This window comes from Mastigoproctus giganteus, chromosome 12 (assembly GCF_048544385.1).
Source record: "Mastigoproctus giganteus isolate SK-2022 chromosome 12, ASM4854438v1, whole genome shotgun sequence".
In the NCBI taxonomy this organism is placed as follows: Eukaryota; Metazoa; Arthropoda; class Arachnida; order Uropygi; family Thelyphonidae; genus Mastigoproctus; species Mastigoproctus giganteus.
In genome coordinates, this window is record NC_143586.1 from 82,425,251 (window position 1) to 82,451,177 (window position 25,927).

At 36.1% G+C, this 25,927-nt stretch overlaps 1 protein-coding gene across 1 annotated transcript in view; it reads left to right on the plus strand.

Annotated features, from left to right (window-relative positions):
* pum (pumilio) overlaps positions 1 to 25,927 on the plus strand; it is a 415,697-nt gene that overhangs the window by 64,015 nt on the left and 325,755 nt on the right. Inside the window, exon 3 of the mRNA XM_090386283.1 lies at positions 2,128 to 2,205. Within this exon, the coding sequence (XP_090242409.1) occupies positions 2,128 to 2,205 (78 nt within the window). The remainder of the gene's footprint in view (positions 1 to 2,127; positions 2,206 to 25,927) is intronic.

The window sequence follows — 25,927 nt, forward strand, 5'->3', positions numbered from 1 at the left end:
AGCTAGTGTTTCTACCTCCCAATGCAACGTCAAGTTTACAACCAATGGACATAGGTGTAATCAAGAGTTTGAAAGGATTTCTAGTTCTACCTCTGATCAGTCAAAGAGAAAAGAAACTTATTGAGTCTGTATATCGATATTTGACGCTATAAATTTATTGAATGATGCATGGACGTTACTTCGACAACCATATTGAATTGTTTCAAGAAATCAAAATTAAATTCAAATGAAATTTCAATTGTAGATGAAAAAGATGGAAATGAAGAAAACAACTTACCATTATCCGAATGGTTTCTATGTAACGTTTAGGTTTTAATACAGATAACGTTGATGAATTTGTATGAGTCAATGACAACTTATTAACTAGTGGTTTTCCTACAGAGAGTGACATTGGAGATGCTGTGCTCAACAAAGACGATAATGATAATGATGATATGGTGAAAATTGAAAGTGAATCAAAATCAGTGCTGATAATCTCACAAGCTCAAGCTGCAATGAACACATTAGTCAATTTTTTGAAGGAACCAACGCAAGTAATGAGACTTAACGCATCTCATTACTTGCGTAGTGTTTTAAGGGACAATTTAAAAAATATCAAAGTGAGATCTTTAAAACAAACATCAATTTTAAGATTCATAAATAAAGACTAATTGAAATCGTGTTTATTATTAAATAGTATTGTTTTTAATTACAGACAAATTGTGTTTAATATTAAGTGTATTGTAGTTTATACAAACATATTAATACAAATAATATGTAGGTATATACCTATATTATTTTTTCTCTGTAATATTTCTTTTGATTTTTGAATCTCTTTTTATCAAGTTATTGGGCATTTAAAAAAATAGGAGGTAGATTTAATTCATCACTGATATAAAGTGTTCATTGTTTAACGGTCCCAGAGGGCTTCCCCAACTCCTCTATCACTGATATAGCGAGTAACAGTTATAATAAGGAAATTTTGTTCCCTTGATGCTTGTTATAACCAAGTTCGACTATTGTGTTTTGTATCATTCAAAAAGTCAATAAATACAATGTTATTTATCGTTCTTTAATACCTCTCATAATGCTTTGTGTGTGTCAGTTTCAAACAGCTGTATCTCCTTATCCATTGAGAATTGGTCACGTTTATATGAGCTATTTTACTGAAAATAATCGATTCTATAACCCAAAAAATATTTACTGTTCTCCTGAATCACCCTGTATAATTCTGAATTCTTTTGTTCTGTATTTACTGCTCCTCTTCTCTTTTCATGTATGTTATTTTCACCCTTTCCATTATTATGGAAAGGTGAATGTATTATAATTTTGTTTTATTTATGTATTTATTTTTTTTTTAGTGTGAGAGAGAGAGAGAGAGAGAGAGAGAGAGAGAGAGAGAGAGAGAGAGAGAGAGAGAGAGAGAGAATATAGTACCACCCTTCAACAAATGAAATAACTGAAACAGCAGCACTGCTTATTTCTAAATATCCGTCATCAGTGAAGCGTTTAATTCTGCTATGTGTGAATATATTAGATTTATTGAATGGCTTGGAATGAAATTGTTTTTCCTTCTTTTTTAATCTGGTTTGTCATTGTTTTTCTCATCCATTAATTTCCTATAATAAACTTTTGATCTAAGGGAGTGCATAGAGCAAATCTAACTTTATAGTAAGAATGGTGCAAATGTAGGTGAGCTTTTTTCACATGAAGCTACACACACAAAAAAAAAAAAAAAAGGTATGAGATGTCAAAATTATCCTGGGGGTATTTTGACCGTGGTTCTATACACAGCCACTAAGAATATAGTGGATGTATCGATAATGACTCGGCTTTCTGGATATCCTTGATAGGTATGAATGAGTTTATTCCTGTCTCCATGCCTTCAGCTAAGGGTTTGTAAGTTGCCTTGAAAGTTATCTCATTTGTTATTTTATCCCTTTATAGATGGTTTTGAAGTCATCCATTAAACTGCAACTTTCGATTTTTTTTTGTGGAGAACATTTATAAAATTATTTCACCAACATGAATTTTTTCACTGAAAAAAAAAAAAAAAAAAAAAAAAAGGGTAAATACAACACACAAACATGCACACATATACATAAAATATTGAATATGGGTGATTTTATAATTATTTTTTTTCAATAGGTAAGAGGTAGTGATCCCAGTGAATTAGAGTCAGATTTTCAAGCTCTTGCATTAGAGACTGCTGGTCATCCATTAGAGGTGAGTGTTAATTTCAAAATATTTTCCAAATTGTTTCAGTATTGTCGGTGTTTCGTTTCGACTTTGGATTGAGTATGATTAAATAACTGCTGCAATTTCAGATAGTATAAAATACCTAAGTTTAAGTTGTGCTGTTTGTATACTATTGATTGACTAGGTAATGCTCATGGGTGTATAGTTCATCACATGATGTAGTTGGAGAGTATAAATGTTAGGGAAGAAAAAGTCCTTTGAAGTTGAAAACAGGATGCATAAAGAATTTCTTCCACTTGCTGACTCAAGTGGCATGAAAATTATCTACAGTAATTGTAGAGCAATCCAGCGCAGCAAAGCAAAAGGCTCAAGCTAATGGGAGTGCTGTGGCTCAGAGGAGAACTGAGGGGGGCAGTTGCCCTCTGAATCACAGCCTTTTAAAATGCACTGCTTGCATGGTGTTTGTGGAGCAATCGGGTACGGGACATGATATTGCCATGGGGGATGTCTTTGTGTGCGCCCGATGCAAGGAGTGTAACGAAATCAGGCGACAACTGAGCGTTGTTATGGGCTTATATGATAGTTTGAAGGACAGTGTGGATGCCCTCGAAGGATCTAAATTGAGGGGCCCCATCAAGCTCTCAGCTGCCCACATCAATGCCACAGCTTGCACTTGGTCATCACACAACACAGCGGCAACCACCAAGACAGAATTTGCTGGTCCCACAGGAACTAGTAGTTGTTGGTGACTCTATTGTCAGGGAAACGGGGAACATGCTTTGTAAAAAGGATAGGTGGAACAGGAGCAGGGTATGTCTGCCAGGGACAAAGGTTGATGACGTTGTAGAGCGGATATCATCTTTTAAGGGCACAAAAGGTGATATAGTTGCACACGTTGGCACTAATGATATTAAGAGTAGGAGACCAGCAGAATTACTTAAAAAGTACAGGTCACTGTTGAACACAAGCCATGAATTGGGTTGAATTTGAAAGTGTCTGCAATTCTGCCCAGACACGATAGGAGGGAGTATATGATGAGAGCCTTGTCAATCGATTCAGCCCTGGAAAGATTGTGCAAGGCTCAAGGGGTAGAATTTTTTTCAGCCTGGTCTGTACTTGTTAACAGGAGAGACTGGTTCTACAGGGATGGGATACACTTATATAGAAAGGGTGCAAGAATATTTGCTGATGCTATTGAGGCAGTGTTAGGTGGATCAGAAAACTGCTAGCTTGGGGGAATACAAGGACAAATAGATTAACAGTAGCCACTGGCAGAGGTGAAAGTGATTCTTCACTGCTTCTATTGTATTGGAATGAGCAGCAGCCTGGAAAACAAGATGCAGGATGTTTCAGAGACTGCTGGGAGTCATTGCGGTACAAGTAAACACATGGGTTGTGTTAGGGTAGGTAAGAATAGGCACAGGTGCATGTATACTAGCATGTACACCAATGCTAGGAGTTTGGTAAATAAATTTGATGAATTTGAGGTATTGCTCAAAACATCAAAGGCAGATATTGTTGGGGTATCAGAGATGTGTCACACAGATATAAGGAATGCAGAACTGGAATTTGGGGAGTACAACATCTACAGAAAGGATAGACAGGATAGGAAGGGAGGAGGGGTTATGCTATTAAGAAACACATAAAATACAAGGAAGTGAAGCCAGCCAACATCGCTGTATAGTGCAGTATCGAGTCAGTTTGGTGCGACATTAGCATTTTGAAATCAAAATTGAGTGGAGAAGTGTGCTATATGCCTAATGACTGACTCTGAACAGGGAAATAGAGTGGGCCAGTAAATCAGAGAGTCTTATAATGGGGGATTTTAATTTCACAGATATTGATTGGAATTTGTGTGTTGGTCACTCACACACTATCAAGGCTTTTGTGGATTTATTGGATGATTGTTTTCTACATCAGCATGTTCGGGAGGCAACTAGAAGGAGTAATACTCTTGATTTGATTATCAGTACTGATTCTTCATGTATTAAGAATCTACAGATAAAGGAACCACTACGTAGCAGTGATCACAGTGTGCTGAAGTGGGATTTACTCAAAGAGGTAACTACCATCAGGGGTAAAGGGAAGGGTTATTTCTTTTGTAAAGACGACTACGATGGTCTGAGACAGTATTTAAATTCTATACAGTGGGACCAACTGATGATATCAACAGCAAATTCAAAGTGGGAAGCATTCAAAGAACTTATCTTGGAAGCTACTAGGCTTTACATACCAACTAAGAAATATTGTTCAAGGTTTAGGCCTAAATGGATATCAGATGAACTAATGAGACATATGGTAGAGAATAAAAATGCATGGGATACGTATAAATTAACACGTGACACAGAAGCCTATGATAGATATATTGATCTGTAACCAAGTTACAAAGGAGGTTAGGCAGGCGAAGGCAGATTATGAGAAATCTTTGGCAAAGGATGCAAAGAAAAAGAGCAAAGAGTTCTTTACTTACGTGAACTCTAGATGGAAGGGGATGAATCAGATTGGTCCACTTGATCAACTGTTGATGATCCTGCTCAGGTAGCTAACAAACTAAATAAATATTTTGCATCGACATTCACACATGAGGAGTTATTCAGCGAGGGGAATGCCAGAGGTGTATTCAACTCTGGCAGTAAGCTAGATAATCTTGTAATAACTGAGAGTAAAATTGGAGGAGAAATTGTTGAAGATAAACACAAGAAAGGCACCTGGGGTGGATGGGATCTATCCAGTTATATTAAAGGAGGCAGCAAAGGAAGTAAGCAAACCCTTAGCCATAATTATTAGAGCTTCCTTGGACCCGGGGGACGTACCCATAGACTGGAGATGTGCAAATGTGACACCAATTCACAAAGGAGGATCAAAGGCGGACACAAGTAATTATAGACCTGTGAGTTTAACTTCTGTTCCAGGAAAATTAATGGAGGCACTGGTTAAAGAAGCACTGCAGAATCATCTAGACAAAACTTCAATTATAGCTCGAACACAGCATGGGTTTGTTAAGGCGAAGTCTTGCCTGACCAATTTGATTGGATACTATGATGCAGTCACAAAAGAACTGGATGCAGGGAATAACTTTGATATTATATACTTGGATTTTAGAAAGGCTTTTGATACTGTTGCACATGGAAGACTGCTGTGCAAATTGGAGCAGTGTGGCATTGGAGGCAAATTGCTGCTATGTATAAAGGGGTGATTGAGGGGGAGAAGACAGAGTGGTAATCAATGGACACTGCTCATCGTGGACTAATGTTATTAGAGGAGTCCCTCAGGGTTCAGTGTTGGGTCCATTATTGTTTTCTGTATTTATAAATAATATTGATGATGGTATATCAAGCTTAATGTCCAAGTTTGCAGACGATACAAAGGCCGGCAGCATTGTTAAGGACACTACTGATGCTATGCTGCTGCAAGAGGATCTGGAAAGGTTGAGCAGATGGGCTGAGAGGTGGCAAATTAAGTTTAACATTGACAAATGTAAAGTACTACATATGGGGAAACAGCAACCCCAGAGCAACGTATCAACTCTGTGTCACAGTGGTATAGAATGTAAAGGACCTGGGGGTAATTGTGCAGGCAGATATGAAGTTTTCTGAGCAGTGCAGACGGGCTGCATGAGTAGCTCATGGTGTTTTTTCAATGGTATACAGGAATTTTTCTAGCAGGGATAAGGAGGTGATTATTCCCTTGTATAAGGCAATGGTCAGGCCACACCTTGAGTACTGTATACAGGTCTGGAATCCTCATTTCAAGAAGGATGTAGAGCTGCTGGAACGAGTACAGAGAAGGGCAACAAGATTAGTGAATGGAATAAAGGGTTGCTCTTACGAAGGAAGGTTTAAGTTTTGCAAATTACAGTGTCTGGAGACTAGGCACCGGCGAGGCGATCTGATAGAGGTGTATAAAGCCTTGAATGGTTTGCGCATGCTCAGTGCTGATGGGATTCTTCCTCTTGCTCAGAATAATCACCTGAGAGGGCATAAATTCAAATTGAGGAAAGACAGATGTAGGATAGATGTGCAGAAATTTGTCTTTAGCCAGCGGGTAGTTGGTTGGTGGAACAGACTTCCATCCCTTGTTGTGGAAGTTGATAGCCTAAATAAATTTAAGGCTCAGCTGGACAGGTATTTCGAACAAATGGAGGGCTGAAGTGGAAGTTTTTTTTTTTTTTTTTTTTTTTGGCTGATGCTGCATAAGCTTGCTTTCTTGCAATCATATGCCTCTACTAATTAAGATCACAATTTACATTAGAGTAAAGACAGTTAATAATAATTAAAGTAAAATTTAGTGTTTATGTACAAATAACTATAAATAAAGTAAAAAGTATAAAAAGTGCATACTACTAAAATCATAAAATGCATTTGCCTGCTCTGTGGTTATATGCCATATTTATCAGCCAGTGAAAATTTCCATTGTTAATCCTTTTTATAACCCAAAACTGAATTACATAAAATACACTATGGAAGCTGTGTGATTTCTGGTACTGGCGAGAAGAACATAGATGAGTGACATATGATATATCTGTGTGGGTCTATTAAAATCATGATCAGGAAGGTACTTTGCTTCTTTTTTTTTGTCACTATTTTTCAGGAGTAATAAAAATTTCAAAGATGGAGTGGATTAATCCCTTCACACTCACCATGCTATAATTACTTGTTCAGCAATGCAAATGTGGAGAACTTCAAGTTAGTCCCCAATTCTAATAGCAATTGTTTATCAGCCAGTGAAAATTTCCATTGATAATCCTTTTTATAACCCAAAACTGAATTACATAAAATACACTATGGAAGCTATATGAAAAACCACATGAAAAACTGATTTTTCAAGCTTATCAGTGGCATTATGATCTTTACAAGACAGTCATCAGGATCCTGAAACAACCAAATTTCTGGGTAGTTTTAGCAACTAACAGTATTGCCATTGGTTTGAATATCTGTAATACTAAAAATATTAAGAAAAATGGGTGCATTAAAATCTGCACCACCAAAACTGTTATAAGAGTACATTGAAAAATTGACAGAAAACTGAACTGTGATTTTAATCCTAGAATGAGACCAAATGAGCATGCTTTCAAGTATTATTTTTATGTTTTTGCTCATAGTTACCTAGGTAAATATCCAAATATCCTAGATAGACTTCCCATCATATACTTTTGTAATTTTGTTTTGAGATATAAGGAAGCTTAACACGGGGCACCTCCATGGTCAGGTGGGCAGGAGCAGCAGTGCGTAGCACACGCTTCTTGATTAGACCGGGGTTCGAGCCCGTGCCCACCAAATACGGAGGATGTGGACAGGTCAAGGAATGACCACTGCATATCCCCGGAGCAATATGGCCTTAGTTGCTAATGCTCCTAAAAACCAAAATAACAAACAACAACAAACGACGCTTGCCACTGTAAGACTGCTTAGTTGATATGTTATGCATCAACTGTAAGACTACCAATCTCGCTACCAGTATGTGTTTTACTTTTAGTGTGGATATTTTTATCTTTATATTTTGATATGCCTTAAATTGCAATCTCTTGTTTTGATAATAAAGCAAATCGTGATTTTCGGTTAATACAAACAATTTTTATTCTGTTTGATTGGCTTCCTGATAGAAATTCTTGCACTGTAAATGTTTTTTTCTTAGAATGGTGGAAACATAATTTTTATGCTAAAATAGTATCATCACTTACTTTTTTTTTTTTTTTTTACGAAAACCCCAAACACGAAAGGTATCAAAACCTATAGTACTTAGTACCATGCATGGGTTGAAGGAGAAGTATGGGGGGAGGGGGATGCCGAAAACTTTGCTCTAGAGACTAAACATGGGTTTCACCACTTCAAGCCTCCAATAAGCAAAGTGGTGGTATTTCACTGGTTGATGAAAGTCATTGCTAGATTTTGTTATTGCTTACCGATTATTGGTTTTTGTTAGAACTTACTAATTGCTAGTTTCACATTAAAGGTTTGAACTGAATTTTTCATCAAGGAATATGACTGTAACTTTTTTCTGGTTATTTGGGACCTCGTCCCTTGCGGTCTTGTAGTGTGCCACAATTGGATAACTTCAGCTTTACACATTTGCTGCCTTTTATATTTGCAATGGTCATCCCTATGTGCCTGTGGTGCTGGAACAAGTAGGCAGTGCTTTTCAGTAAATGGATTTCATCTATAAAGAGTAATCACTCCAAGTAACGCCATCATCTGTTGTTTGTTGTGTTCTAACATCAACAGATACATCTGAATGGGATTCAGAAACTGCATCACTCGAATAGAATTCTATTTCAGTATCACATGACATATTGTAAAGAGCTGATTCAGTGTCATCAGCTTCAGCACACTGTGCATCCCTGTTCCTTTTCAGTCCTGTTTGGGCTGTGGATCCATTACACTTTTTACACAAAATTTTATCAGTAGACACCCACTAAGGATGATGTTTTGTTTTTTCACAGACTAAAGAATTAAAATTCAGCAAGCATAACCTTCAAAAAATCTTGCATTTTTTTTTTTTTCTTGTGGAAAATACAAAACTGGATAAAATAATAAATAAATTTTCTGTTTATAATCCAGCATGACAACCAAGTCAGTAGAGTTTATAATAAATCGTCAATACAAATATTTATCATATTTAGTAGTCATGGGCTTGAACCCCGGTCCACTCAAGGAATGCTATGCACTCTCGCTCCTGACCACTCGGCTATGTCAAGCTAATCTCATCAATGCAAGGAACATGAAACTGTGAACCAAGCACACAGCTTTTATAGTGCTCTCTAGACAGTACAATTGATGCTGAGCAAAATTCCTGGCCGTGATTCAGTAGCACGTGGTGCCGTCAGTTTGCTGATATCACACAGTTGTTTGTTTCAAGTGCTGTCCTTTTACAGCACTCATTGAATGGATGGTATCTGCATTGAGGAAAAAAAAATTGCAGTTCGTTTCGATGCAAGTTTGTGTTTGGGTAGTGAGTGTGTTGTTATTGCTTCCTGAAGTATGCCTACCCTTTGAACAGGCACAGTTTGGCCCAAGAGTACCTTTTGCTGTTCAATCCTGAACAACAATACCTACTCTTTATGTGAAGAGTACTCCTGCAGTAACAGCATAATGTGTTAATACCATGTGATGTAAAGCAAGTGGGCAGATACTTAGGGATTCTGTATGTTTGTATTTCAGTGTGAGAATGGGCAAGATGAAAGATTTAAATGACTTTGAACATGGTATTGTAGTTGGTGTGTGTGAGTATCTCAGAAATGCTAACTCTGCTGGGGTTTTTGCATACTGCTGTATCTCAGGTGTATCAAGATTGGCCCAGTAACCAAATAACATTCAGCAAATGCAATCCTGTGATCAGAAGCCGCTTGTTGATGTGGGAGGCTAATGCAGGCTGTCAAGACTTGTGCACAGTAACAGAAAGGCTACATTCAGTCAAATAAGAACTTGGCACAACAGTGGTAATTGAAGAGGCATTTCGGAACATATAGCTCATTGTACTTTCACAGATGGAGTGTGGCAGCCACTGATCAAACTGGGTTTCACTTCTGCAGCAAAAAACAAGAAAGTACAGTAGCACCTTCAAGAGTGGGCTCAGGAATACCAACACTGTCTCATAAAATGTTACTTAGTTTGAAGAAACCCAGCTCCATTGTTTCATGCTGATGGGATGATGAGAATATCAGCAACCAGTTTGTAACAACTATGGGAAGCAGTTGAGCCAGCATGGACTAGCATCCCTTTAGCATGATTTTGATACCTTGTTGAAGTCATACCACAATGAATCCAGGTGTTCTGAGGGCTAAAGGAGGACCTACTCACTATTAGAGAGGTAAATCTAATGAGGTGGTCACTCAGAGTAAAGGCTATTCTGAATTAAATATCTCTGTTTATACCGTGCAGCATTAATTAACAGTTGTAGCATGCTGCAGAGACAGGAGGGATGAGGATGAAATGAAGTGTACTGCAGAGTGGCCGAAACTTTTACCTTGAACATGCTGCAACCAGATGTACCTATGTTTATAATAATAATAACAGTAGTAGCAAAATAGAAATTTCTCTTTATGGCACAGATAGCAATTTCCAAAACATTAGAGAATTGAACTTTCAGATTTGCAAGCATTTCCTGTTGATTATAAATGGAATTGCTTATCACTCAGTAATATGTGGAGGTGAGCTTACGTATAAGTAAGCAAGCAATGCCATCATTGTTTCACTGCAAGAAAATAGGACAGTATCAGAAAATACAAGAGGTAGGCCTGTATATGCTAGAAACATTCCTGTAGACAACAGCATGTGTTCTCCATAGGAATAGGAATGTAGCAGTGCAGCTTGTGCTAGTGGTATAAATTTGGTAGATTGTATTTACTGATTGCAAATAGTAACTTTTTCCTGTGGTGTAAACAAAAATCTAAAGGCAACATTATGGAAAATCACAGCCACCTTCAGTGCTGAATAGGAGGTAGCCAAAACAGTGTAGCAGGGTTGTGCTTCTGTAAATGCCTTGCACTGTGTAATCCGCTTATCTGAATGGGATAAATATCCAGTTGTAGCAGTCATGAACAGTGGAACAGCACTGGCTTTTTATTTCCTTTTGTATAATTTGCTTTTTATTTCCTTTTGTACAATGTGCTTTCTTATTATAAGAAATACAACTATTCTGGTAATGTAATAGAGAGAGAGAGGTGGGGGGGGCATTAAAAATAGTTTTAAATCTGGAAAACTGAAGGTCCCTTTTAGGTGAATATATGCAATTTATAAAAATATCATTAGTAGGAGAGTGTTGCATGCAATTCAAATTGCATAATAAAACTGTGATGTGTGAAGGGAAAAAAATAATAATAAAACACTTACTTCACGAGTTAATATATTCATTTTTTGGTATTATTGTATTAAATTATTTACATTAAAAATTGGAAATGCACATGATCCAGAACTGCAAAATTATTGAAGACCTGGCACATTGCAGGACTTTAATGTGGACTGATACATAGTTCCAAGGTTTGAATACAGCGAAGCCCTTTTTTTTTTTTTTTTTTTTTTCTCTCTTCTTTTTTTTAATAATTGAAACCAAGCCATATTCTTTGACACTTGAAATTTAGCTCTTGAAGAAATTTAGTTTTGTTCTTATTGCTCTAAACAAGTTGCCATAACAAAAACCTGTCAGTGATTGAATGGGATTCTCAGTTCCATGTTCATGTGACTAATACTTTACTCCTACTGTAATCATTATCCAGACTAATCTGACTTATATTTATATGAAATATAATCCCATTATTAGATAAATAATTGGAATTTCACTTGTAATATAAAATTTATATTAACTGTTATTTAGTAATGGTTCTTCAAAAAAAAAAAAAAGAAAAAAAGTACAATTCTGTCTGCATAGGAGGATTACAAGGTAGCTCCAAGCATTTAAGTGCTTATAGCATGACTGCTGAATATTATCACCTATATTTATTTATTTTATTTATTTATTTTTTTTTTGTTGGTCTTAAATAAAAATATACTCATAAGTATAAAATACTGTTATCATATTTTTAGTGTTATTTTTAAATGAAGTTTTAAAACCTAAGTGACTGTTTTAGATTATCTGAGCATTTATGGAAATGAAATATCATATTCACAATTGTATTTTTGGAGTTTCAAAAAATGCAATCTTTCAAATGTTTAACACAGCCACGTGTTAATATTATTTGTTTTTGCAGAACAAATATAAACTACTATTTGAAATGCAAATATAAAATAATTTCTTGTTTATAACGAATTTTTTAAATTATTTTAATGTAATTTGTTATTTTTACAGAAGTTTTTTTTTTTTTTTTTTGTACAACTTTTTTATTTTTAAGAAAAATTCAGTTATCATACATGGAACATCTGTAAAGGTTGGCCTTTTGATGTAAATCATATGAATAAAAACATTTTATTTTGCTTGTTTACAGTAATTATGCATTCTCTGTAATAATTCAGTAAATATTGGTCTCTCTGGCTGATGTGAATGGCAAGCATCACGATGAAATCAAAGTGCTTATTAGACAGAGCAAAAAATAATACAACTGCATTCCAGCACATGGCTTTCGTAATTTCTTGCATTTGTACTTTTTTATTAATTGCAGGAATTATAAACCAGTGATGTCACTAAGCCAATAAGCAAGCAGTGCAGTTTTATTTTTGATCATATTTTTTTTCCATTGCAGTAGCAGCTGAAAATATTGTTTTGATAGTAGAAAGGGGGAAAAAGATTTGTTTTCTAAGTGCGGCATAATTATATGCCTCGCCTCACTAGTAGTGCCTTACCCTAATATGTATCCGACGTACTGTCTGCATTCCCTGTGGCAATCTCTGACTTGTATTCCGTGATCCTTTAACTGATAGTATCCAGAGTCTCCATCTCCACGTGCTAGAATTATTATTTCTAAGTGAAAAATCGATGCTCTGAAATAGGGCCATTTTGTAGCTACATGTGATCTCAAGGGTTAATCTATCTATACATTAAAAAAAGTTTTCCTCATAGTGATATTTATTTATTTGAGCTAATGGGAGAAGAGGGCGGGGCAGTTATATTACTACAATGTACAGGTAAATAATTACATTGTTGTCTTCCATCGAAAAACAATTGCCTCCATAATGTTCACCAATCTCGTTCACATGATTCACTGTCTAATACACGACCACGCCCAGCATCATTTGATGTTCCATTGTAATGTCAGCTGATGAAGGGACCTGGTATAGTTTGTATCTTTGTAAATATTTGTATAGTTGGTAAATATTTTAGTCCTGCTCTTTCGGATGCAACAGTATTCCTCATGCATTATGGAACCCGAAGCAAAAGGTCTTTTCCTAAGTGACTTATGTAAATGCAGGTAAATAATTTCATATTAATATTTATTTGATCTTGATAATGCCACATGGTGGGGTAGCCAATGAGAGAAGAGGGATATGAGTCACATGGTACAAGGGCAATTATGTCACTGCAAATAAATGCACAGATAAATGCATTTACCTGTTAAATTAAAAATTACATAGGTCATTTCCTGATTAGATATTGATCAATGCATTTTGACAGGTGTCTTTTACAAAGAAAAGATTTGACTTACCCTGTCATACCTCTGCATTTTACTTAGAAAAGCATGTGCGGGGTACCCCTACATTTTACTTAGAAAAGCATGTGCGGGGGTTAGCGAGCAGCGAGCAAAGCCCCTGGTATGTATTAAGTTGTTTTTTTATTCACAGTGTCTTGGACTATTTTGAATCAGTATGAAACTTCATTAAAATTAAATGATGCTGATGTTCTTTAAGTTTTATATTTAGCATGATCTCAAGGAGCATACCAAATTTTATTAAATAAATTACTTATTAATACAGTATTAGTTTTGAAAATCTTCTATATAAAAACAGGGAATATGATGTTACACAGAACTGAACTAATTTTTCATTAAATTGCAAATATATTTTGTTTCCCTTTTCCTAAATTTGGTATTGGTTTTCTATGAAACCATAATTGTTTAGTTTATAAATATGTAAAAGTTTAATTATCTTATTGAAGTTGAAAAGTATTTTATTTTGCAGAAATGCCTTCACCTCTTTTCATTATGTATATTTTATTCATTTTATTTTTCTCAGTGTGATATTGATCTAAAAAAAAGTTAAGACTTAGTTAATATCCCCCACTCCCCTCCCAGTGTAATATTGGCTAAAAATATCTCTGCTCATTTACTGTTCATGGTTGGAAAATTTATCATTTGGTGCAAGGACTCTAATTCATGTGGAGACTTAATTCTAAATGGCAAACGTTTTTTTTTTTTTTTACTTGTATTAATGATATAGTTGCAATATAACTCATATTTGCTTAACTGTTTATATAAGTTCATTAATCAAAAAATAGTTAATTATCATTTTATTTTAGAGCAGTCCCTAAAAAAAAAATTTTTTTTACATCAACTTTTTATATATTCATATGTACTTATTATGAACATTAAGAGCAAATCAATATGCACAGTAATAAAATAACTAGTATTTGTAATATTAATAAACAGGATAGGATTATACATTTTATGAAAATTTTTAGGCAGAAGAATAAAGAAATAAGATTTGCATTTTGTACAGAAAAATCACAAAAAATTATTAACAAAATAGGTTTTATTAAACTCCGTATGGAATATAAGCACAATTTCTACACTAAATCATTAGAAGGTGACATATCAGGATTCTTGGTGCTTCTATTCCCCCCTTCCCCCAACCCCCACCAATAGCATTTATGGTCTGATAGGGTTTGGTAACAATCCGGAAATGTCACCTGCTAACAATTTAGTATAGAAATTGAGTTTGTATTCCATATTAGTGTGATTAAACCTATTTCTTAATAATTTCACAAAGTATACTAGTGTCATTTATTACTATTATACATAGTGTATGATTTACTGAATGAAAAGGTAAATCATCAGTCATAAGAATATGACTGAACACTTCTGTTTTTTTTTTTCACAGATTGGTGACTCACTAATTGTAATGGATTAGGTAAAACTTTATTTTGGTATTTCCTTTGCCTTATAGTCCTCTGGCTTCAGCAGTAAGTGCACAGAATTGTCATAGTATTATAAACTCTCCCTGCTACAATGATTTCCTTTCCTCTGTTACTGTATTTCTACCCTGACATTGTCAGTAGCAGTGACAAATTTATATACCATATTTGGATGTCAAAATAATAGTGAGCATTAGCTTGAAATGAAAGAAAATGCCTAAAAGAAACTTAATGTATGATATTAATATTCATTTGATATTGCAGTAGAACATTATGCATCAGATATCCTTGGGACCCAGTACATACTGGGTTTTTGAAGGTGGCATGGTTATTTAGGGGTATTTTGATTGTTATTTTTATTAGATAATATAGTAGCTCTGATCCCTATAATCTCCACAAAATGACAATTGCCAGCGTTAATACAAAATGCTAATCTGTACTGCCAGATTGGCCTGGAATGTTGCCTCCTGTGCCAAGTTTTAAGGGTGTTGGACAATCACATTTGGCTTTTTAAATATACATATTGTGATATGATTTCAGCAATCAAATTTCCTTAAATACTGAATACATACTACTCTGCTATTAAGTTTGGCTAGACCTATTCCCCTCTGCACATGTTTAGTCAATTATACTTGGAAGCAGCCAATGAAAGACATTGTAGAAGAGGAGATTATGAGTCCAAGGGTGCTCTTGTTATAGCAGCTAAAGGTTTATTTACCTGTTTTGCTGTTTTCTTGCATATAATGAATAGCATCCTTGTGCGTTTTTCACCTGTAATTATAAGTTGAATGTATTTATAAGTATAAATTTTGGCATCCAAAAGAACTAATGGTATCTTCCAAAATAACTTGAATACTTTCAATTTGGCATTTCTATTTGTTAAAATTGCACACGTCTTCGATAATGGTGACCTGGCAATGATCCACACCCTACAAGTGTGCCATCTACAGTTCATTATTTGTCATGAACAGTGTACTCATCCCAATTAAGGGGCATGGTGGCCCAAATGAGCAAAGCAAATTCAGGTTATATTCTTGATTTGTTTCTGTTTTTCAGGGTGTGCCTCAAATCAAACAGCTGCCCCAATTAACTATAATCTACTGTACATTAATTAGAATCAAGTACATTATTTTCTTGGAAAATGTTATCTAAAATTTCCCTGCATCTTATGGTCCAAACATATACTAGGTGAATGCGCGCACTTTTTTTTTTTTAAATGAGATTGTATATCGCAGGGCTGGCCAACCCTGTAGCATACGCGCCACGCCTATCAATGTGTTAAATACATGCGAAATGTTAGTAAGCTCCTTGTGGTGTTGATTCTGTAAGGATGAAAAAATTTTTCAGAAATGTAAAATTGTTTATAATCTTTTTATTAGATGTGCTTAGTGTATACAGTAATTCCTTTAGTCTTGAAGTTATAAAAATTGAAAAATTTTTTGATGAAGTAAAACAGTTTATTACCATAAGTTGAGGGCATGTTCTGAGAATAGGTATATGCAATTTTGATAATCGTCTAGACTTTATGCGGTTTGTTAAAATTTTGAAGATGTCTATATCAAAATTTAGTGGACATCATATACGGTCTTATTTAAGTTTACAATGGCCAGGGCATTGCTCCACTGGAACATTAGAGAGATTTGCTTAGATATTAAATATGAAGCTAATTGTGATACCTAATAGGCATCACAGTACACTTAAATGATTAAATGCTCTTCAGTGAATTCTAGACCTAGCTTTCCATAACTCCTTAAACCCCCCCCCCCCCCCATTCTTATCTCTCCTTCCAGTGAGCACACATTACTTCTCCTCAGGACCTTGCATGCCCTGTCAGGTACCCTAATGTCTAATTGTCAGGCTCTTCAGTTTGCACGTTCCAAACCATTTACAAAAAAGGCCATATTGACATTGATTAGTACCTTTGCCCATTCTATTGTCTTCTTTGCCCTCTTTCCCCACTCCAGGAGCTCTGTTCTTTTTTTTTTTTTTTTTTTTTTTTAGGTGGTCTCTCTAGACCTGTATGCAATGTTCTAAAATGTTTTCTCACCATAGTCTTATTAGGGAAGGGTGATTATATTATTTTCCATGCTTGCAAAAGTCCTCTAAATTGTGGACAGGGCACAATGTGCCTTACCAACTGTATTGCACACTGCTTGTAAAAGTTATATCTAATTGTGTCATTGACCCTCTTTTCTGTTTTTAACTGGCACTGTGGCTGAGCAATCAAATGCCAAGGTACATTTGTATGCATGTTTGAATTGACTTTCAAGCTCATATCACTGCTAAACTTTGTTCTTTTATTTTCTGTCTTCCGAACTACTGACTCTTGTCTTTCACAGAATATAACAGATTAAGACTTTTAACTCTTTTTCTCTGTAGCTTGTGAGTAAATGCTGGATTTCTGTTCTTCATGTGCAAAATTACACTTAGAACTGTTAAACTCTATATTCCACTTTTCACACCATATCTGCAACTGATCTATCAATTTGAAGCAGTATGGCTCAGTTCTTGTTAATGGCAGATAGGTTTTTACCACCTATCTGCCATTATCAAAGCAGTAAACTTTACAGTTTTTTCCTGTACTCTCTTGTCAAATGAAAGGCTCTGTCGGGGCTTCTGTATTATTTACAGAACTTGTGTTTCAGTGGAATCCTCTTGAACTTTATGACTAAGCCCGTTTGTAAATGGCATGCTACCAGGAGCCCTCATAGGTAGCGGAGTTGGTAGAATCACCATCCTCCCAACACTGGGTAAAAAAGACCTAAGATAAGAGTCCCGTCGATGACATAATGTGGCTGAGTCAGTCGGTTTTGGGCAAGGGTAGCATAGTTTTTTTTTTTTTGCCTGGAAACTCAGGTTTTTTGTCAAGCAAACAGAAAATCACCATGGAACATGCACAATTTATATATGTGGTTACTTGAGTATATATGGAGCAAAATGGCCGTAGCCTGCTGACGCATCTAAAACTCTACAACAACAACATACTATTTGGGGTTTGTAAGGCAAAGTGCAAAATAACGGAGTGCGATTCTAGTAGTTATAGAAGTTTTGCAAACTGCACTAAATGATAACCACTGCTGGGTGAATAAAATGGTCTGAAATGGTCCTCCAGTGTGCAAACATCACAAAAAAAAAGCAGTATTTCTTATTAGGAACAATACTTTTTGTTTAGGGTCACTGATGCAACTGCTTCATATTGTAAATCTTAGATGTTTTGCTATATGCAAAACATCTAAGATAAGACATTCGATATGGCTACTAAACAAATGAGTAAGTTATCTCCAGACTCGTTCTGCTGTTTGTGGATATTGTATAGGTCTGAAGTATTTGGAATGTTTGTGGATGATCAAGTTGTGGGCATCTCATTTCATTAGAGGAATGGATTTGTGTAGTCAAAGGTCTCTTTTACTGTGCCTCAGATATGGAGAGAGACCACAAACCAATACAACTGCTACTTTTGTGTGATGGATATATCAAAGTTTAAAAAGTCTGCAGATCGAAAAGCTTGTAGTGTATCCCAGAATATCATCCTATATTGCTCCAGTGTCACACAATGAGAAAACCTTGCAATTCCCAATCCACCTTCCAGAGAAGAATCTTCAGAACTGGATGATGTATCTGTTGAACTAGATAATTGGGATTAGACCTCAGAAAGCCTGTAGAAGTAAAAATGTGCATTTCTCTAATTAGCAAGAGTTGGATGATGTAGTGAGAGACTTAGTAGGTATAATCAAATTATTCCAAAGCCTCTGACGTCTTGTATGAATGAGTAGAGTAGACTCTACTGAATCCCAGCTGCAAGACTTCCACATACAGAAAAAGTCATGCATGGTGTTGCAGAATTCTTCTGTTATTGTTTTGATTAGTCTTTATGAAGAAATTGGTATTAGTCGCAATCCAGAAGAGTGGTATCTTTTTCATAGACAGTTCAAACATAAAAGTGTGAAGGCTTTGTTCTTTCGCACTGTGCATATACCAACCACTGATTCCTGTTTTGCACTCTGTTCATGTTAAAGAAGACTAAAGAAATGGGAAGCTTGTGTTAGCGAAGGTCAAGTGTGACTAATATAAATGTGAAGCTGGACGCTTCAGGCTGCTGGGGTTCCTCCTGTTTGCATGTGGTTTCACTAAATTCCCTCTGGGGCAGCAGATCATCAGCTGAAGGAGAAGAGAATTGTTTGCCAGAATTTACCGTATTTCCCCATGTATAAGATGCACCTTTTTTCGAAAAATTTGGGGTCTAAAAACTGGGTGCATCTTATACAGTGGTTGTAGATTTTTTTACCTGCATTTTGTGCTCATTGTTTCACACTTGTTACTGGTATATTAGGTTACGTTTTGCCACGTTCTGCCCAGAAATGGCTCAAAAGATTTTCGTACAGTGCTGAATTCAAGTTAAAAGTGATCCAGTTTGCAAAAGTGAATGGAAATCGTGCTGCTGAATGTAAGTTTGGTCCTCCTCCAACTGCAAAAACAATCCGAGACTGGCTACAGGAAGAAGAAACCCTACTGAAAACGCCACGGCAGAAGGCCATGAAAGGCAAGTCAGCAAAATGGCCTGATTTAAAGAGGGAATTGAAGATATGGATTGAAGAGCAAAGGGCAATTGGAATTCTGTGTCCACAAAGATGGTTCAGCATGAGGCGAGAAGAATTGCTGATGAAAAAGAAGTTACTGATTTCAAAGGAGGACACAATTGGTGCTTCAGGTTCATGAAACGGAATGGACTAAGCATGCGTACACGCACCAGACTTGCCCAAAAGATGCCTGAAAGCTATGTGCAGAAGGTCCTTGAATTTCATTGTTTTGTCATTCAATGACGGAAGACATAGTTTGAGTTAGGACAGATTGCAAATATGGACAAAGTTCCCCTTCAATTTGATGTCCCAAGTAACAGAGCTGTTGATAAGAAGGGGGTGAAAACTGTAATTGTGAAGACAAGTGGACATGAAAAGAGCCATTATACAGTTGTTCTAGCTTGTTGTGCCGACAGAACCAAGCTGCCTCCTATACTGATTTTCAAATGCAAAACAATGCCAAAAGAAGACATTCCTCGAGGACTGATTGTCCACGTTCATGACGGTTGGATGGATCAGGATGGGATGAAGATCTGGTTTGAGAAAGTTTTGAGCAGGAGACCAGGTGGGCTCTTATGCGGACCTGCCCTATTGGTTCTTGATCAGTTCAGGGCACACAATACAAAGAAGATTGCTGCAGAGCAGAAAACAAAATTTGTCGTCATACATGGAGGCTTGATATCCCAGTTCCGACTACTTGATGTCAGCATTAACAAACCCTTCAAAGCTGCCATGAGAGACGAATGGAACCAATGGATGAAGTTTGGGTGAAAAGATCCTGGGATAATATCAAGATTGAGATCGTTGTCAAGTCATTTAAGAAGTGTGGCATTTCAAATGCCATAGATGGAACTGAGGACGAGGCAATGTATGAAGACAGTGATTCGTCATCAGACACAGATGAGGACAAGCTAATGGATGGGAGTTTTGACAGTGATTTGTATGAATTTTATGATGAATAAAACTTGAGTTCAATAACTTTATGTAATCCTTTTTTTTTTTTTTTAATTTCGTGCCCCAAAATTAAGGTGTCTTATACGGTAGTTGGAGCCTGGTATATATGATGTAGCAAGCAATCCTTTGATTCCAAGAAACAGCCATATCAGTCTGAGATTATTCAAACAATTTTATAAAGCATTGGATCTTCAAGTATACAATGTTTCCAAATTTTGTGATGTGAAAGACATTTATTGGCCTGCAATTAAAGCTGATATAATATTGTGTTCACAAGAAATGGAAGCCAAAATGCCAGTAAGTTGTTTCACCTTGCATTAAATGGCTTTCTTGGTTAACATAAAGAGTGAAAATGAAAAAATAACTAGTTGACTGAAAATTGCAGAAAAATGGTATGTAGAATGTCAAATCCCATTACTTGCATTCTTACCTGGATTTCTTCAGACTAAATTTGTGCAACGTTAGTAAAGAGATTTCACCAGTCAATGGAGAAGGGTACCAAGGAAGACTGCAATGAAGTTGAGGGTGACCATATCTGGTTCTTGATTCAGGACAGTGACATTGACCACAAAAGACAAGGACATCCAAATGCATATTTTTAAAGGAAAATTTTTTGATTAACTGGAGGGGTTTTTAGTTCCGTCATTTTTTTTTTTTAGCTTGGCTACCTATAGCATAAATTAATGCTCTATTCTGTACATAAGTTAAAAATTGTTAATAAATCTTATTTATCATTATTGCATATTTGACAAACCAATGTTGCTATGTAAAAACTGAATTCGTATTCGGAATCAGCGTAATTTCCCAAGGAAACATCAATAAATGCAGATTAACAGAACCTTTTTTTTTTTATTATTATAGTGTAGTTATTGCCCTCCACCCCAATAATATTTTAAATGCATATTGGTGTGTGGACAGTTTTCTCGTGTTCTTCCATGATTTCCTTCTGATATGAGTAGTACTAAAGTGTTTTTTCACCTTGGTTGTGACAAATTTAAATATTTACTGACCAAATTGTTACTTCTTAAATTTAGCAAGTGATCCATGTCAAAATCACCTTTTATTTGTGTGGTATTACGAATAATCGGATCTGTCAGTAGTTAAAAGCTTACATTCACTTTCGATCTATGTGAAGATTACTTGAAAGACTAGGTTCGTTATCATAATCAGTCTAAGTATCCGATTACAGCTTTGCAGTCATGTCGCCAAGACTCAGTCGTCGTATAACACCTGGAGATTGATATAAGACAGTCACAAAGTTTATTTTTAAATTTAGCAAATGCATACAATGTTACGCATTTAGAATTGTTAGCTTTAAGAAACATTGGATGATCATGATCTGAATTTCTTTATCGAATATTCCAGGTTTAAATATGCCTTGTTACTGTCATGAAGTTTTTGTTAAAAGTGGATGATCGAAATACTGAAAAGTAGTCTGTGAAAATCAGCGTAGCGAATGTTGGATTTCCTTCTTGCAAAAATTGAAATCAATTACCTATCCAGTCGTCACCTTGTCACTCGCAACAAGAATTACTTGTACGCCAAAGCACTGCCTCATTACATGACAGCAAGTTTTCACTATTGGCTCGAGACAGTCAACGTGCTTTCTCTGTCTAGGACAGAACCATTTCGTACTGTGGGGTGAGGTGGTTAGCAGTGTTCCTTTTCGAACACGCTAAATCAGGTGTAGTATTGTAAGGAAAAAAAAAAAAAAGGTGGGAGAGGTTGAGTGAGAAAAAGAAAAACGTGCCGTAGCCAGGAAGCCTTGTTAGGATTAACGATTTTATTCACCCCCTCCATACGCAATAGTTGGCACAAACTGCCGTTTTGTGATCGTGAGCTAGTCGTTGTAATTTACAATAAATTACCCTATTTATAAATTATTTGGCTAGAGATTTGGTTTTAACGAACATTGTGCGCGCGCCCGTGTGTTACCTACCGATAAGACCTGCTGTCCGATGTAATATTGGACGATCAACGTATACTTGTACGAATGTTATTACATAACAAATAGCTTTCAGAATAAAATGTAAGCCGTTTCAGTTCAGCTTTCCGATAATTTTATTTCATTTTATTGTTAAGAGGAATCGCGCAATTTATTTTTATATGGTAACAGTTTTTTTTTTTTACAAGCCATGAATATGGTTTTTAAAATATTTAATTAAATTTTAAATTAAAGTTTAAAACTTAATTAATAGATAGGAAAAATCTTTGAAATTGCCACTGTTGCCTATTAACATATATTCAAATGATACATTTGAATATGCAGTATATGTTAATAAGTGAGAGGCTTTAGTATTTCTGTTGCCAGAGAAACACTAAAGCACTGCGATTATGATTAAATCGGCCTTAAATCGATTTGTTTTACTAGTGATATTTGTTTTTCCAGAAACTTGGTCGGAATCGTAAAATTACTACTGTATTTCCTTTACGCCTTGAATCTTACTTAAGGGAAGTGTGTACTTCTCTACCGAGTATGCTGATGATTAGAGTTGTCAGGTGACCTCAAAAACCGGACACCTATCGATTTCGCTTATTTGCATCAGTTTGTTTACTGGACAGTAAGGCTAAATACCGGACTGGCTAGGTCAGTGGTTCCCAAACTACTGAGATCTGCGGACCCATATATATATATATATATAATGAAAATCACACTGGAGGCCGGTGTCATTTTCATTATTACACTCTGACCTCCGATACATTCTCTTTGTTTTCCCTGATAAGAATTTTTGATCCAGTCCGCCTCTGATTGCAGATGGTATATTTGGGTACATCACTTTCCACCATTTCTTCATTGTCAACCCTTTTCTAATAGGAGGCACCATACAGAAGTAACAATCTGTGACGCGATTTGTGGGCTCCCTCCATATTATGGGCACTGCGAAAGGTATAAAACGTCCCTTTCGATTCACCCGTTGAGTTTTGATGAACAAGTAGTGCAGCATATGTGTGCAGCTCAGGTCTTCTCCTGGTCGCCTACTTTACAACCAAAGTACAAGAAGTAGACCTTTTTTATGGCTCGAGTTAAGGGACGCTTTCTTGAAGCTAACGTGACTTCTCCACGTACGTAACAGAAGTCATCCGTTCTGTGCTGTTCACACCATTACGGGGCATTAATTCTTACACGACACAAATACTGAGCAAAAAGTAGGAATCTCACAGAACAAACTGTGGTGTTGCCATTCATTTTGCGGAGAGCTGTAGTTGATAATGTAGAATAACTCTAATATGAGACCCCAACTGTAATTCGAAAACAAGAGCCAATGACAAATTTTAATGTGATTTTCGTGTTTGCAGCATAAAATTAGTCAAGATTGGGTGTTTTCGTAACATTTCACGTGTGGACCAGCGTAATCAGACAATTTTAGTAAATATTGTGTATTTTTGAGTACTGTGTATGGGGAAAAAAATGGCGTTGGTTACTAAGGGGGTCTGCTTTTTCCCCCCTCTCAAAAATGGAGGGCCTCGTGAAAATTTAAAAAAGACAATATAGTATATATTATCCTTACCAATAACTAATGCTGCTCTTGTGCACATTTTCTTGTGGTGAATGAAATTTGGACTACTGAAACTACACACAATTAAGTTGGAAATGGAAAAGCTATAATTCGGCATTTTTACAGGCATCTCGGTTTTATGTTTTCAAATGCTCTACACCTCACTTTGTAACGAAGTGCCCCCCCCCCGTTTGTTGCTAAGGATATCCGCTTTGTATAAGTATCCATCTGAGAAACGTGCTGAAATATTCTATGGATTCAGGCAAGATGTCACAGCTTTTAATCCTTTCTTCAGTTCAGTTAATTAGCACATGCTTTACTCATTCATAAAGAAATTTAAGTTTTATGGTTGTACTCTGCTCTCCTTTCAAGAATATGTGGAGATAAAAATTTGGGAAGGCCTGTTTTAGAGATTAGATGATAAATTTTGTGCAGAATCATTTGTCTCATGCATAAGTCTGAAAAATATGCTGTTGTATTAAAAATATATACATTGTATATATTTTTAACAAAGAAATGTTAGAAGTGCAGATGCACTTTTAACATTTCTTTTCCAATTATTGTGATGTATAAATTTAGTATATGCAGTATGTATGCATAATACATATTAAATGGTTTTTGATGTTTTTGCAATCGTATTCTAATTAAAAGTACACAGAAAACATTTGTACAGGGTGACCACTGAAAGACTGAATGATATAGAACAAAAATAACTTTTACAACACATGTTTTTTTAATTGTTTTATTTGGAAATACAATTAATGGATTTTTTTTTTAGTATTATGTGTAAAAAACAACATCCCCCAAATGATCACCATTTTCCTGTTCACAAATACAGGCTCTTTCTACAGCATTTTCCATGACCGTACGCAAGGTTCCACGTCGGATTTCGGCTCGAATGTTCTCCTTAAGTTCTTGAATTGTTACCTCAGAATCTGCAGTTTTGTTTGTTGATGAAATGAAAATGGGCCTCATCACTCATCAAGTTGTTCAAAAAGTTGTTATCTCTGGCTAGGTGTTGAAATCGAATGGCATACTGTAGGCGCTGCTGAGTATCTTGGGGTAGTAAAGCTTGGACCATTTGGATCTTGTATGGAAACATTTTTAAATCCAGCTTCTGAAGCGATGTTCTGGCGATGCCTAGTTGCGCAGAGCGACGACGGGTAGAGGCAGATGGGATCCTCAAGGACACTCTGCCGTACAGCTTCCACCGCTGCATCAGTGCGCTTAGGACCTCTTCCCTGAAGATCGCCGACTGATCCAGTTCTTTCAAACCGGGAGATTAGGTTCCGGGTCATGTTATCGCTAGGAGATACTCTTTACTTTAAAATGTTGCCGATATTTTCCCTGAGTTTCAATAATTGATCTTTCACTGGAATAGAAAAACCCAATGAGTTTTACTCGTTGCTGGACATCATACGTAGCCATTTTAATCTCCAAGGGATGCTCTATAACCTGTAAAAAAAGAAAATAAAAAAGATTGAAAATGAACAAGTTACGACTTTTTCAAACCCTTCAGTCTTTCAGTGGCCACCCTGAATTAGCAATGGTAACATGATGGAAGGAAGCAAAGGCTTATACAACACCACACGAAAAAAATTAGGGGGTGGGGACCCTCGGCTTATGGAAATTGCGAATTAAATAAGCTCTACTCCTATTTGTAAATTGTGAACTGTAGGATAGCCCCCCTCATTCACAAGTACAGTACCGAGAAGTTGCGAATGGCAATAGATAGGTCACGGGTGCCATGAAATTAACCACAGATGGAATTTTGATTTTTACCAAACGTACTTTCTCAAGTATCAGCATCACGATAACACCCAATTCTATGAAACAGTGCCAAGAGAAAAGCAGAAGAGGATGTTACATAGCGACCATCGAAAATTATCAGGGCTTGGGAAAGTCACAAAAAAAAAAAAAAAAAAACCACACACACACACACACACACACACATATATATAGCTTGTTCTTTAAAACATCTATATTCATTGAAGAAACAGACCCTCCCCTCTTCTCAGTTACTGTGCAATGCCATGGTCTTTTGGTCATTTTGAGTGAACCGAACTTGTTGATATTGAAAGCAGGGCCAATTTTATTCATTTCCGATAAACAGTCGCGATTCGTGGTGTTTTCTTGCAAATCCAATATTCAGTATTTTATGTAAATGTATCAAGATTTACATGGATGGAACATTCCAACGTTGCGCGAAGTTTGGGATACACCGTG